This window comes from Monomorium pharaonis, chromosome 3, assembly GCF_013373865.1.
Source record: "Monomorium pharaonis isolate MP-MQ-018 chromosome 3, ASM1337386v2, whole genome shotgun sequence".
In the NCBI taxonomy this organism is placed as follows: Eukaryota; Metazoa; Arthropoda; class Insecta; order Hymenoptera; family Formicidae; genus Monomorium; species Monomorium pharaonis.
Window position 1 is genome coordinate 1,677,319 of NC_050469.1, and position 14,393 is coordinate 1,691,711.

At 36.7% G+C, this 14,393-nt stretch overlaps 1 protein-coding gene across 15 annotated transcripts in view; it reads left to right on the forward strand.

Annotated features, from left to right (window-relative positions):
• LOC105834238 (cysteine-rich motor neuron 1 protein) overlaps positions 1 to 14,393 on the forward strand; it is a 412,714-nt gene that overhangs the window by 379,743 nt on the left and 18,578 nt on the right. For 14 of the 15 annotated variants that reach the window (XM_036284247.1, XM_036284246.1, XM_036284243.1 and 11 more), the window contains exons 7-8: positions 11,255 to 11,425; positions 13,143 to 13,328. In XM_036284247.1, the coding sequence (XP_036140140.1) occupies positions 11,255 to 11,425; positions 13,143 to 13,328 (357 nt within the window). The remainder of the gene's footprint in view (positions 1 to 11,254; positions 11,426 to 13,142; positions 13,329 to 14,393) is intronic. The other variant, XM_036284248.1, reaches the window with a different exon arrangement.

Consider the following 14,393-nt stretch of genomic DNA (forward strand, 5'->3'; position numbering starts at 1 on the left):
TTTGTATTGCTTCGTATTGCTATTGAATAGTAGTTCAGTACTATAAACAGATTTTCAGTATCATAATAAAATTAATAATTGGTACTGAATCAGTGCACTGGTAAAAAATATTTCCTATTATATTTGCTCTGAAATTAAAAGATTATCTCCTAATCGGGAAGTAGTACAGGATTCCGTTATTAGAGAGACACGCAGTTAAACTGTTTCCTGTAAGAATATCACGCAATGCATTATGAATAATGCAACGGCGTGAGGTTCGAAACCTTTGTATTAGAGATAGAGCCTACAATGAGTCGTAAACATCTCGTCGGTGGTCACGAAGAGATTACAACAGCCAATCAGAGGCGTCAATGGCACTATTGACGCTTCTAATTAGCTGTGTTGCAATCGCTTCACAACTGGCGGCGAAATGTTAGCCACGCATTGTAGATCGCCCTTTAGAGTGAGCTCCCATGATACACTAGAGAACTAATGAGAGAACTGCAACATTGATAATTATAGTATCAATTTCTGATACAATATTATTACTAGCATAATATTGAAGATCAATATCAATATTTACTACTCATACAATATAAAGAATTGGTATTGATTTTTGTACATTTTAATTCCTTTATCATAACACTATATTTCAAGTATTGGCTTGTTATCGTTCCCCACTATTTCACTAGTATTGATATCTAGTTTTGCGTTGGTACTTGATACTAAACATTAGTACTAGATCAGTATTCACCGGTATTTAATTCTCACTTTTAGATCGGGCCAATTTGTTTTAATAACGAAACAAAGTTGTTGCATTGCATAAAATGATAGCAACTTGATTTCATTTAAATATATTTTTATACGTAAATGTATTTTCAAAATGTAATTTTTTTAACTAATTACAAGTTCTTAATTTTTAAGATCATAATTAATACACACATCTAGAGATAACGGTGTTTATGTGAAAAAACTTCATTTCAATAGATCCTTTATTCCACAAATAATCTCATCAATTCTCCTTGAGTGATTACTAGATAACAACAAATGACTTCATTATGCCAGAAAATGCTTGTCGGAGTATGTACAAGAATAGAGAGAAGGATCTCTATATAGAGAAGTATACATACGCGTGACGGGTTGTATATTGCGCTTTTCTCCATTTATTTACGGGCGAAGTGCCGTCTTCGGCTACCCTCACCCGTGTTGTTTGTTCTCCTGCGTTTACTTGTGCGTGCGCGACCGTGTGTTTGTTAATCTCTTCTGTACTAACATCTACCTTCCTACTAAAGCCAAGCCATCTCTTCCTACCGCCCACCGCTTGATTCTATATTGCGTACTACGATGAGATCCGTCTCATGTCACTATACTTGCGGAAGATTATGTGTACCATTCGAAAACAATAATCAGGTCGGCAAACCAGGTCGGTCTATCTCGGGGGCCTGAATCGATTGATAACTTCGTCGGATAACGATCGTACTGGCTGACGTCAGGTATAGCATGCAAGGTCAATGTGCAGTTAACCCGCTGCAGCAGAAACGGGATTCGAAGTGAATGATGTAGGCTAACAAATTTATACTTTTCAAATATCAGAGGTCGAATGCAATCAAAAGGAACAGAGGTACCATAGCTATGAGATGGGAAGGAAGGGGAAGAAATTATCACAAGTATGCTGCTCAAAGTATATTTTTATTTCTATAAATTACATAAATAGTTTTATTAATCCAGCGCTCTGTATGTTGATAAATAAAAAATAAATATTTTAAAGATGTTATTCCAAAAATTTAATATTCAATAAACAGTTTTGGATTTATATAAAATAAAAGCGGAACTGATAATAAATAATTAATTATAAATAGTATCATAACGCAAATTAACCGTTAAAAGATTAATTTTTAATTGGAATGTAATTTATCGTACAATAGATTCCATTGTACAAACTGATAGAAGATTTTGTGGTTGCCGAATTGGTGCCCTTTGAATAATAACCCGACGTCCAAGGTAACCACTTCAAAGCATTCTCGAAGGTAGTTGGACATTTGGGTTGCGCATTCTCCTATTCAAGATCGCGGTAACTACTCTGCATTGCCTAGTTTCTAGTTCGCTCACCTGTACATTTAGGCGATTCCAAATCACTATTTTCCTATAGATGTATGAGTATTGTTGAAAATTTATCAACATCAGCAAGACTTTATGCGCACTTCTCAATTCACAGTTCTCAATTTGATTAAATAAATTAAATAACTAATAGTTGGTGACAAAAATGTACAATATTTAACTTACTTTAAGTTACAGTATTCTATAACTTTATATTTTCTAAAGAAATGTAAACAGTCTTTTGAAAATCTTATATGTTTGGATTGTTTATAATAAGAGTGAAAAATAATTATCTTTACAGAACTTTCATTGATTACAATGTTAATATTAATTAATAGCTGTTACGCATCAAACATATGTAGGGGTTATTTCTAAAATATTCATTTACTTCATACAATAAAATTATTATTTATGATTGTTCATTAAATTAAAGATAATTATTAATTAATTATTATTATGATTCTACATATAACCTAGAAGAATTTATTATACGATCTATATAAAAGAACAAAATTATTATTAAAAGAGAAACTTTGAGTACAAGCATAAAAATTTTTATAGGTTTCTGACATTTTCGTTATTGAAAAAAAGTGTATGCATTTATAATTTTTATAATCCGATAAAATTTTCTTTTTTATATAAAACAACTTAATTATAATTTGATGTGTTTTATAAAAATAATCAATTTTATTTTTTATTTAGATACAAACACCTCCCTTCCACTATCAAAATTATTCAGTTGATCGTACATAATATCTAATAACAAGAATTACACGAAATTTATTTGCGACACACAAAATAGTAAATCCTTGAGAAATATTTTTTGAACTTTTTGGAAAGCTAAATATATTATAATTAAGAAATTTTTTACGAGAAACAAGGGGACGTACTATACGTGTGTGTTGCATGTGTGCACGTGTGCGCGTCGTTTACCTGGCGTGTGAGGCCGTTTACTTTGACGTCGTTGGCGTAGGGCGAGAGTTAGCAGCAAGGCAAGGCAAAGGATGGTGCCGTCACGTCGGACGGTAAATTAGTAACTCGAGTGTGCATCTTGGGGTGCGGAGGTTCCCGGGAGAACGGGTTCAATGTTAACACGTTAACTGGTTGCGGCTGTAGCAAGCTGTTGCGGTAGTCGTCGGTCGTTGTTGCCAGCAACAGCAGCAACAACAGCAGCAGCAGAGAAGACAAAGGGGAGGACCGGGGACGAGAAACCGGGAGCGCAAACGTTCTTCAGTTTTTCGCCTCTTCGTCAATTCTTCGCCGTCTCCTCGTGCGGCTCGAGTACGGCTCGCGTCATTTGTTTTTGCCTCAGCTTCGACATAAGGACCACGACAGGTGGAAGAGCCCCCCGAGATGAGATATAAAGAGCTGACGGGATAAATACGATGACACTGATGGCCACCGAGTGGCTCGTGAGCTTGTATTTTTGCGCTCCGCGCACTTATTCTGAGCTTTGGGACATCGGTTTCAAAAAAAAAGTCTTAACCGCTGCCGAGAGACAAGTTTGTCCCCTATTCCTGTCTCACAAAATATGAAAATACATTCATGCCGCGATTCTTGTCGCGGGGTTAGCCATGAATTATTAAACAGAAGCTATTCGAGATTTTATTTGGTTTTAGCTTCTTTGTAACGTTGCTCTTACATAAACGCCTCGGAGTGTCGATTTTCTGAAGGCGTCGCCACGTATTGCGGCGGTCTAATGAAAACGCGTGTCACGCCGTGACAGTGTCGCAGTTGTCAGTGACACTACGCGGTGCGAATCAGTCGCGAAATTAATACGATACAATGACGCACGGCATGCAATACAGAAATCTCACGAGTGAGGGAATCGATGGCGAGAATGAGAAACAAAAAGAAATAGAGAGAAAGAGAGACAGAGAGAGAGAACGAGAATGAAAGGGGGAAGGAAGTAAGGAAAAAGAGAGAGAAAGAACCGCGAATCTCGCTCGGAAATAAATTTTCATCGAGCTCCGGGTGGAGAACTTTTCCAATAATAACAGAAATATAAATTACCGTGGGTGAGGGGCGATAACGAAGGAGGAAATACATCGGGGGGCGCATAACGAGAAACGAGAATGAAAACGATTGAATGGAAACAAATAAACGAGCAACGGCCGCGATTGCACGGTGTGGAAATGCCGAATTAGTGCGAAGGATTAGTATTGCGTCGACGACGGTGCAACCGCCGCGCTCGCCGTGGCGAAGGGAAAAAAAGAGAGTAATGGAGAGCGTCCATGTGCGGATGGTGCGGCTGGTGCGCCGAATGCAACGATCTGAAAAAGCGTACCGAAATAAGGCCGCGCCGCGCGCCGTGCGTAGTAAAACGTACGAGGGAGCCGACAGCATGCCGAAAGCACGGGGTTTCCCCTGCGAAGGATATTGCATTAGCTTCCTTCTGGCCCGGGCAGAGCTGCTAACTCTTGCATACCGAATGAACTTATTGTTGACCAGCCGCCCGTTGCATACTATCTCAGCCGCGCGATTCTGCCAAATGGTAGACCGTCCGATGAGATCGGGATCCCATATCTTCCGCTTGGTATTGTTTTCGACGATGCAATTATTCCACGGCGAGTGGCATTTCTTTCCGTGCTCCGTGAGTAACAGCGTTAATGTAAACATAACACGGGCTGCATTAAAATGTGGCGATCGCGCTCAGTTCGATTCGTTGTCCCGTCGATTATACTAATCCGACGATTAATCTGTCGTTTATACGACATCTAATCAAATATTATGTTATGTCATTTGCAAACTATATGTTAATTCCACAAAAGAGTTTGTACACAACTTCTGCAAGGTTTATGAGAATAAATACAAAATTGAAGTATGCGAATACTTCGAATTCGAATCGCAGTAAATTCAATTCGTCTTCAAATCTGAAGAACCATTGAACATATTTAAAAATGGTACAATACTCTTTTTAATTGTCATAAACTTTCTTGCGTACATGGTATTTATTCACTGAGAAAAAAGTGGTATTTGTAACTATAATTGGTAAAATAATTGTGATTAAAAATTTTACTTTTATAGTTATTACTATAATGTAACATTACTATAATTTATAATGTAATATTACTATAATTTATTACTATAATGTTAATAATAATCTTATGTTTATAGTTTTAATAGTTATGAAGAAAATTTAATATAAATTGTAATAATTGCATTTTTATTTATCTTCAGAAATGCACCAATCAGACGAGAATATTTCCATTCAGTAAGCAATGCTCTATGAAAACAAGCATTGTGTGTCGTTGGCTTTATGTAGTAAAGTATTAAAAAAGAAAAGACCTGGATGACAAAATTAACATTTTAATATAAATGCAATCAGTTATAGGAAGCATAAACTATACTAACTTTTTGTCTTTTATAACAATTAATATATTATTTTATAAATTTGCTATGATTTAGTAAAAATAACTATAAATATATAGTTAACGAAAATGACTATAAATTTGTAGTTAAATGTACACTGTTGTAAGACTGCACATAATAAAATAATTTATTGATACAATGTTTTTATTGTAAAAAAAAAACTTGGCGATATTGATGAAGAAAAGTATGCAATTTTTGTTATCACAATCCATCTCTTCCTTTTCAAGTGAACCTTCCTTCGTTTCATACACGCTCGATAACATCCAGCGATAACGTATACTCAATCGAGAATATACTGAGAAAGATTGTGCCCGGAGTGTGAGTGTGCAATTATTAATACAAAACGAACCTTCGTCAGTCATTCGTCACTGTCGAAGGAGCAACGGGGGGCAGCAATCAAGACTTCCTCCTCCTCGTGGCGCCTTTGCCCGTTACGTGAGCACCGCACGATGTTATTTTTCGCAGGAAATTACCCACTTTCCTCTCCTCATTCACCTTCGTCGTTTTACGGGATATACTATGTACTGTTGCGTGTATACGTCGCAGAAATAAATCAGCTGGAACGTCGATCGTATCACCTCGCGAATCGCGATTCCACCGTATGAATATTGCTTCGTTTCCTAAAACCGTCTCCTCGAAACGAAAGCTAATTTTCACCAGTTCTTCCTCCTTCGCTTTATCTTTCATCCTTTAAAGTTAATTTTGCCAGTTACTTCCCAGTCTATCTAATCCTGATATCTGACGGCTCGATTTGTATTGATTTACGTGTGCCTTAAGCATGCCCCCCCCCCTCCCCCTCATAAAGGAAGGATACAGATAAGAATACATCGATCGATCCCGTGGGCAAGTATCTTAAAAAATAAAAATATGGAAGTTATGGCGGAACGAGAAAAGCAGAAAAGCATTCACTCTCGCGTGGCTCAATCTTTCCAAATCGCCTTTGAATAATGAGTCCGTTTTTACAATCGTTGTTTGTACTTTTCTGAAGTTTACGAGCCGATCGCGATTAGAAGAATATTGGAATATGAACTATATTAAGCCTTGGGGGTCCCTAAACTGAACTCGATATTTCAACGTATCTTGATCCACTTTGTGACTAACACAAGTCTTCTTGCGACTTACAATACATGTTAAAATATGAAGATGTATAAAATTTAAATTGGATTAATATTTATATACTACAAAAAGAGATTTGGTAATAATAATTAGTTACTAGTTAATTAATTAGTAACTATATTATTGTATATGTATATAATATAAAATATTAAAACTTTTCTAAATATCTATCGTACTTATTAATAAGCTAGTATTATATACTAATAGAATTACATACTAATAAATAACTAGTATTAATATATGTATTCTATTATATAACTATATTATATATTTATATAATTATATAAAGTATAGCGTACACATTTTAATACTATTTAATTAACTAACTTTTGCTCTTTGTGGCTTAAATATGTAAACTCTAAAAGGCTTTTGTGTGTTAAGAGTTCTTAGTAAAGAAGGTTGATTACAATAACCTTCTAGTAAATATCAATCTCCTCTTAATTCAGGAATAACCATGAAGTGATAGCAAAATACATAAAATCTGTAAAACAGATGAATATATAAAAACCAAAATAACTTTCTCTCACAAGATTTTAAAACAACACGGAATCGTCGAATATTAAACCGTAGCTTTAAATAGCTGTAATAAAATCCAATGGATATTATCCTCCGATAGCCGAGGCGGATATCACGGAGATTTTCGCCAAGTGTGTGAGAGATAAAGAAAGAAAGAGAGAGAGAGAGAGAGAGAGAGAGAGAGAGAGAGAGAGAGAGAGAGAGAAGGATCTCTCTATGGCCCTTTCGACTAAGGGACTCGCAGCGGTGTAACCTTTGACCGACGTGCCCCTCAATCACTCGCCGAAAGCCGAAAGCTGAAAACCGAAAGGTGCGTTTTATTCGTTTTTTCTTCTCTGCCGGCGGCGGCAACGAGGATGGGACTTATCCGACCCCGAAATCTCCAGCGCGAAATTGCGAAAGCCGGGCACAAAGAGGCTGCGTGCAACCGACGGAGAAGATCCAGCAGATCGTATCTACGTGCCGTTTCTGTCACGTCAGCGACGAAAACAGGAAAAAAAAGGAACGAAGGGGACGACATCAGGACGACTGATCGTGACATGAAATGCGCTGTGAGCGTATCAAGCACACAGCATTTCTCGTTGTTAAGTCTCTCTCTCTCTCTCTCTCGCCGAGTATGTACAACGCGTTCTACGGGATGTGCAGATTCATCCAATGGATGAAATGAGAATCGGCCGTAATCGCCGATTTCGACGAGACTTCTGACATGTGCGCGACGAACGCCACGTATAAAGAGTACTTTGACGTTAAAAAGTGTTATTGAAACAGCGAGTGCGTACTCTCACAAAGATGAAAGTATTATCTTCGTGTTCCACATGATGTATATTTTACAGACAACCCTGAAGTATGAACGAGAGAGAGAGATGTTTGACATAAAACTTTCACGGGCGGGATTAAGGTTCACTACTAGGCTACGTAAACGAAGTTTTGTAAGAAAATCCGCTTTTTCCTCAATTTCAAAGGCGAAACTTTTAATTGTGAAAGCAATTCCTCTTTCATTCGCTAAATTGCGACTGCATGTTTTTATCCGATCTTCTTCTCCGTGAAAGTACTTCGTACGACGCTCTTCTTACTGCATCTTGCGTGACTGAGTTTTTGGCGCTCTTCTTTCGTAGATTCGCGTTTGTCTCATGGGACTCTTCCTGCAGTTTCGCGTTTAGAGAGTGATTCGAAAAATTTCTGGATATCGAATATTTCGCTTTCCTTACAGCTACAGCGAGGAAATGTCTTCCCCGTGTATGTACACGTACGAACTTCGCTTTTTCAAATCTATACAAAGGACAAGTTTCAACATTTTCTTTTCTCTCTTCGATATATTTCTTCCACGTCTGGTTTTTCGTTCCGATATCACGTAACTTTAAGAAACTACGATGTCGCTCGGAGTTACGCATGCTCGCAATGTTCTTTATTGGAATGTCGTTCGTGATATCTCACGGTAAACAATCAACATTAAAATCTCATATTCCATAAATACTCTAGCGATATGTTGCAGAAAATTTGAAAATTTATAAATCATTTTATACACTGAGAAAACTATTGTGATAAATATATTTATTAAAATTAGATTCAATTAATTTAAATAAATAATATTTAAAGTATAAAGTTTCGTATCTTTATTATAATAAAGCTAGAGACATTAAAATTAAAGAATTTATTCGAATTAAATTTACATTTAATACACTATAATATAATATTCTTGCTGAAGTGTAGTAAATAATTGTTTAAAATATTGAATCCGAATCTCTTAATTTTAAAAACAATGTTTTAATAAATATATGTTTAAATATACGTTTTCAAGTATTATGCAAATGATAAATAAATAAATAATTAAAAATAAGTTGTCTTTAAGAAACAAATGTACAATTAAAACAATTTATTACATTTGAGAAAACGTATACTTGAATAAAGTTAATGTATCCGATAAAAATAAAAAGATATTTTTATTTATAGTAATAGTGCGTCGTTTACACCATAAGTAGACAATATATAACTACACGTGGCGTTTATTAAAATTTGTTTAATTTAATATATTATCTGAGAAAAAGGTTTTTTCTTCAGATAAGAAATGATCTTTTTTTCTCAGACAATATATTAAATTAAATATGTAAATTTAAATAATTAATTAAGGGTAAAATCATTATACACTAACGCCTTGTGTGATAAAATTTTTATAATCTCTAATAAATCATAATTCTCCAAGATCTCAAATGTTTCCTTTAAGTAAACGTTTCTTCTTTATTTCGTTTATAATAAATATTAAAAAGAAACGCTATAACGTAACGTGGATATTGATTGTATTATAGAAAATACTTTTTTTTACACATTATGAATGATTTACTTAATAGAAAAATTATGTTTTTCAAAGAAATTAATGTAAAATTCCTTATTTTAAGAAAATGTAGAAAAATAAGTTACAGTTGTACGTAAATATATATATGGTTTACTAAAATTAAAGAAAGCTTTTTCTTTTAATATATTTTTTCTCAGCACAGACTTCTTTTATAACGATGATAAACTGTACAATAACGAATAATTAAAATACGTCTTTTAATTGTAGAATAATGAATAACGACATGAGAATTCTAATGACGGTCGTTTCAACAGCACAATTCGCTAAGATTTCAAGATCAATCTGGGAACCGCACGAATGTAATCTGCAGAAAATTATCTCTATATGCAAACAAACACATTTAGTATGTATGAGACAACGATGACTCACGTTATGAACATTTGTACGCGGTGCGATAGAGTTCCGAGAATTTATAACCGCATTTCGTAATTAAATACGACAATTCTGAATATCTAACTTCAGACGATGCCTTTACGATGTCTTCTTCCAAGACTTTCGAGTTACTCGGGCGTTTATTTCCATACAAGAAACAAACGAGAGACCCAGGAAACCCAGGAGGCGCGGGTGGCACTACCACGCTTGGGTTTACAAATGAGAATCGTTAGAAAATAATCCGCTTCCGTTTATAAAATTTGCCAGGGGATGGAATTCAGCGGTGCGCCGCGCGGATTTGTACTGTACTCTCTTCTTATTCTCCTTATCATTCTCTTTATACCTCGGCGCATCGCATTCCTCCGGAGATTTCCGGGTTTGGCATCCATCAAGAGCTCGCTATTTTTCTCCGTATCTCCGGCGCAGCGCGCAGCGCGACGGAACCGACCTCCGCGAGCGCACACACACACACACATACACACACATACACACGGGACACAATGCGTGTGTGTATCTCTTCGGGCAGGATAATCCGCTGAATAAAATAATCGATCCTCGTCGCGTCTCTGACAAGGATATATCTCTTTTCCTTACTCATTTGGGAATTTATATTAATGTCACTGGCACATACTGTGTGCGACAGTAGTGCGCGCACCGAAGAAGAACCCGACACACCTTTTCACGGGGACGCACATACGTTCGCCCGTCACATTTATTAATACAATTAGCATTTGCTGTTAGGTTATTAATGGAAGGGGATTTGAAAAATTTACTCAAGCACGACCGAGAGAGGCGACGTGCAAAATTTATTTTCAGAAAATTACTATTTTAATTTATTATATTGTTTTGGACGAAGGACAAAACGAGTCGCTGTCGTTAATGCGAAGCTTAATTAACGAAACGAATAATGAATAAAAATAGAATAGATATTACCTGAGCAGGCTTCTCTACTTATAACGCATTTCTTGGAAAATATCTTTTTCCCTATCTTGCTTGATGAATTTATTACAAGCCGCATCGAATTGAATACCGAAGCTACAATAATTAAAATGATCTTTTCATATAGAGAGAATGTCTTGGAATTATAGCTCGTACGCTATTTGTAGTTTAATATTTCTGCCGGCGCGCGATAAATTTTCTCTAAATCGGTCGAAGGAATATACGAAAGTGATAGCCGTAATTCTCGGGCACTTGGTGCGACAGCAAATTGGCGCAAAGTACCGTTGATAATAAAGTACACCGAGTAGTAGCCTGGCGCAATTTCAAACGTTTGGAGAAGAATTCCGAGGTATCTCACGTACACTTACACACATACATATCCCAGGACGGGGATATCTTCCGACCTGAAGCGGTAGAGCGCTCTAGCGACACTACATCGAACATATTGCCGACCGCGGTCCCCGGGAATTCTGGTCCTGACGTTAATCTCGCCGGCGATTTTTCTGTTTCAAGGAGCTGCCGACGACTGCCCGCGGGACAGCGTGTCAAACGAGAACGGCGATTGCAAATGCGCGAACTGTCCGCCCCACAAGTGCCGACCGGGTCAGCAAGCGGTGCCGGTGAAGGGATCGTTTTCCGGGACCCCCGGTAGCTGCTGCCCGCGCTACAACTGCGTCCCCTTAGGTAATAGAATTTGTAAAAGAAGGGCCGCGTTCGCGGTGGAAAATAACGTTTGTCGAGTGTAACGAATGGGAGGCTGTGCAAGCGCGCGGAAGATCGGCTGTCGCGAAACCGAGGAAAATGATACGATGGTGATCGTGGAGTGGTGTAAATATCTCACGCTTTTCCTTTAATTAAACTGGACAGTTTTGAAAAACGGTCGTCGGGTCGATGACAGTGTTGACTTTAGAGACAACCGAGATGAAACTGCGCGCTTTATATAACGGAGAAAGCACTTATAACATTTACCGTAGATAAATAAAGTATCGAATATTATTGCCGTTGGGACACAACGCTTTAACTTTAACGCTCGTAAAGTTACAAATACAATTTTCTCTACTTAAAACACCAGCAATTAAAGAATATAAGATCCGTTTAATTGCAATCAGAGTATTACGCTCAGATAGTTTAAAATCATCTAAATAAAAATAGATAAATTACATGTAAACATATTTTAGAAAAATAACTTTAAATTTATCTAGATAAAATATAAAATTGTACTATTTTATATTTTATCTTTAATTATAACTCTTTATGGGCAATTTTTTTTTTTTTATTTACTCCGCAATCAATCTGAATTTTTTTTCTGGCCTAATTTTTTTATTGCTTTAAAAAATTCAAAAAAATTTAGGAAAATTCAGAATTATTCTTCAATATTTTTATTATATCACAAATTATTTAATGTTAAAATTAAATGTTAAAATCTTTATTTAATAAAAAAATAAAATATATGGCAAAATGACGAAAACATATTAATAAATAAAACATTTTTTAATTTCTATATTTGTATATTAAAATTATCGAATAACTGAGAAAACATAAAACTTATTAACGAAAAGCTAGTTAACGTTATCGGTGATCTGGATCTTTTTGGATTCAACTTTGACTTTGCGTTAGTTGAAGACAGATTGTCGAGCGCTGACGTTACTTGACAAGTAAGATCCTACCGCTAACAAGATTTTTTAGGAAAACGATCTCTACATTCTCTCTTTATTTCAGAGAAATTTGAGAGTAAAATTGCGCTTGAATAAAAAAAACTCAGATTGTTTACGAAGAGTAAAGATAATACTGCTACTGAACAAAATAATAATTAAGATATAAAAACAATTTAAATCTTTATTTCTTCTAAAAACAAGAATTTTTCAAATACAATTCTTTAAATAATTTAATCTGACAAAAATGTATCTTCTTTGATTTTGCCGTAAATAAAAATCAAAGTTTAAAAAAGATAGAAGAAATATATGACTCACATTGTAATGACAGATATAGTTTTGTAAAAGTTTCTAAAGTAAATGGTTATAGTTTTGGGACAATTTTTACATTTTACTATACTATTTTCTAAACGTGCACTCTATTATCACCATTCTAAAAGATAATTGAAGGTTGAAACTAAGGACAATACTTCATACTCATTATTGTTCGCATTAATTTAACTAATTTGAAAAAGAAGAACACTTCTTTCATTTAAGGTAAAGATGGAAATAATGTACATTGTATGTAAGGAAAAGACAAGATTTTTTCATATAGATAAATATCTGCATAGATAATTTTTACAGAAAATGACAAACGCTGATTGCAATGCAATAATTAATGTGACAAGCACAGAAATAGTGCCTCTTTCTCTCATTTAACAAGTTCTCGATAACAGACTCATGACGTCTGATTACACCGGTTTGTGCAGATCACCATCATCGGACCGAATCGTTCTGTCCCGAGGACAGCGTCCTGACGGACGATGGCGTCTGCAAATGCGTACCAACGTGTCCGCCGCCCAAGTGCCGATCTGATCAACGGCCAGTCGAGGTGCGGGCGGCCAAGCCCGAGACACCCGGTAGCTGTTGCCCTCTTCACGACTGCAGACCCTCAGGTAATTACGAAAGGTCGTAATCGAGACTAGCTCCTGTCAGAAGATAGGAATGGCTCGCGGAATACGCCGTATATCCGATCAATATCTCAGGGATCTCTGCCCCCCCTCTCTCTCTCTCTCTCTCTCTCTCTCTCTCTCTCTCTCTCTCTCTCTCTCTCTCTTTCCCTGTGTGTGTGTGTGTGTTTCTCCAGTCCTCGTGCTCTGATACATTTCCTCTTTCCCTGTTTCCGTCTATCTGCTTCTCTCTCTTTCCTTCGGATGTTTGAATTGCAATCTGACGAGGCAAGCTCGTTCAGTGAGCTTGTAGTATCTCCGTGTACTTCAGATATCGGCACGAAGGACCTCCCTGATCGTAATCAACGCATTTCTCGTGGACGCGCGGCGTTCCATTACCGAAAGAGAAAGAGAGAAGAAAGCCGAAGGAAGTGTATACGTTAAATATATGTGATGGGAATATTGAGGCTCTGAAGGAGCAAAGAGATCATTGCGACAAAACGAAAATCTCTCTCTCTCTCTCTCTCTCTCTCTCTCTCTCTCTCTCTCTCTCTCTCTCTCTCTCTTTCTCCCTCCCTCCCTCCGTTTGAGATCTGTCAAGAAGTTCTGAGAAGTTTTCAGTAACTTCACTTACAAAGTGTATCTTTTAATTCGGCAATACAAATCCTGCTGCCGTCAAGTGCCGTTACGAGTGCCACGAGTGTAACAAGAAAAGACCTCCCGTCTCTTCTCCATAAACTTCTCCCTGCGTAGCTTTCATAAAGCTATGTGGGAATTAAATAGCCCTCTAAATACCGACGCCATCTATTGTTTTCTGAAATTCGTTCTAGAATTTATTCGGGGATGAGGGAAGAAGGGAAAGGGACTAATATTATAAATGCTAGTCGCGCAGATTGTAAGCAGAGATAATGCTCAAATGCGATATTTCTCGGCGCGGGTTTTTTAAGTTACGACGTTTAAAGTTACGCTGGCGCCGCTCTCGCGGCGGAACTTTCGATCTACCTGTTGAATTTTAATGAAGTCATTCTTATCTCGCGAAATCGCCGGCTCCTTCTCGCTTTTTTCCATCTC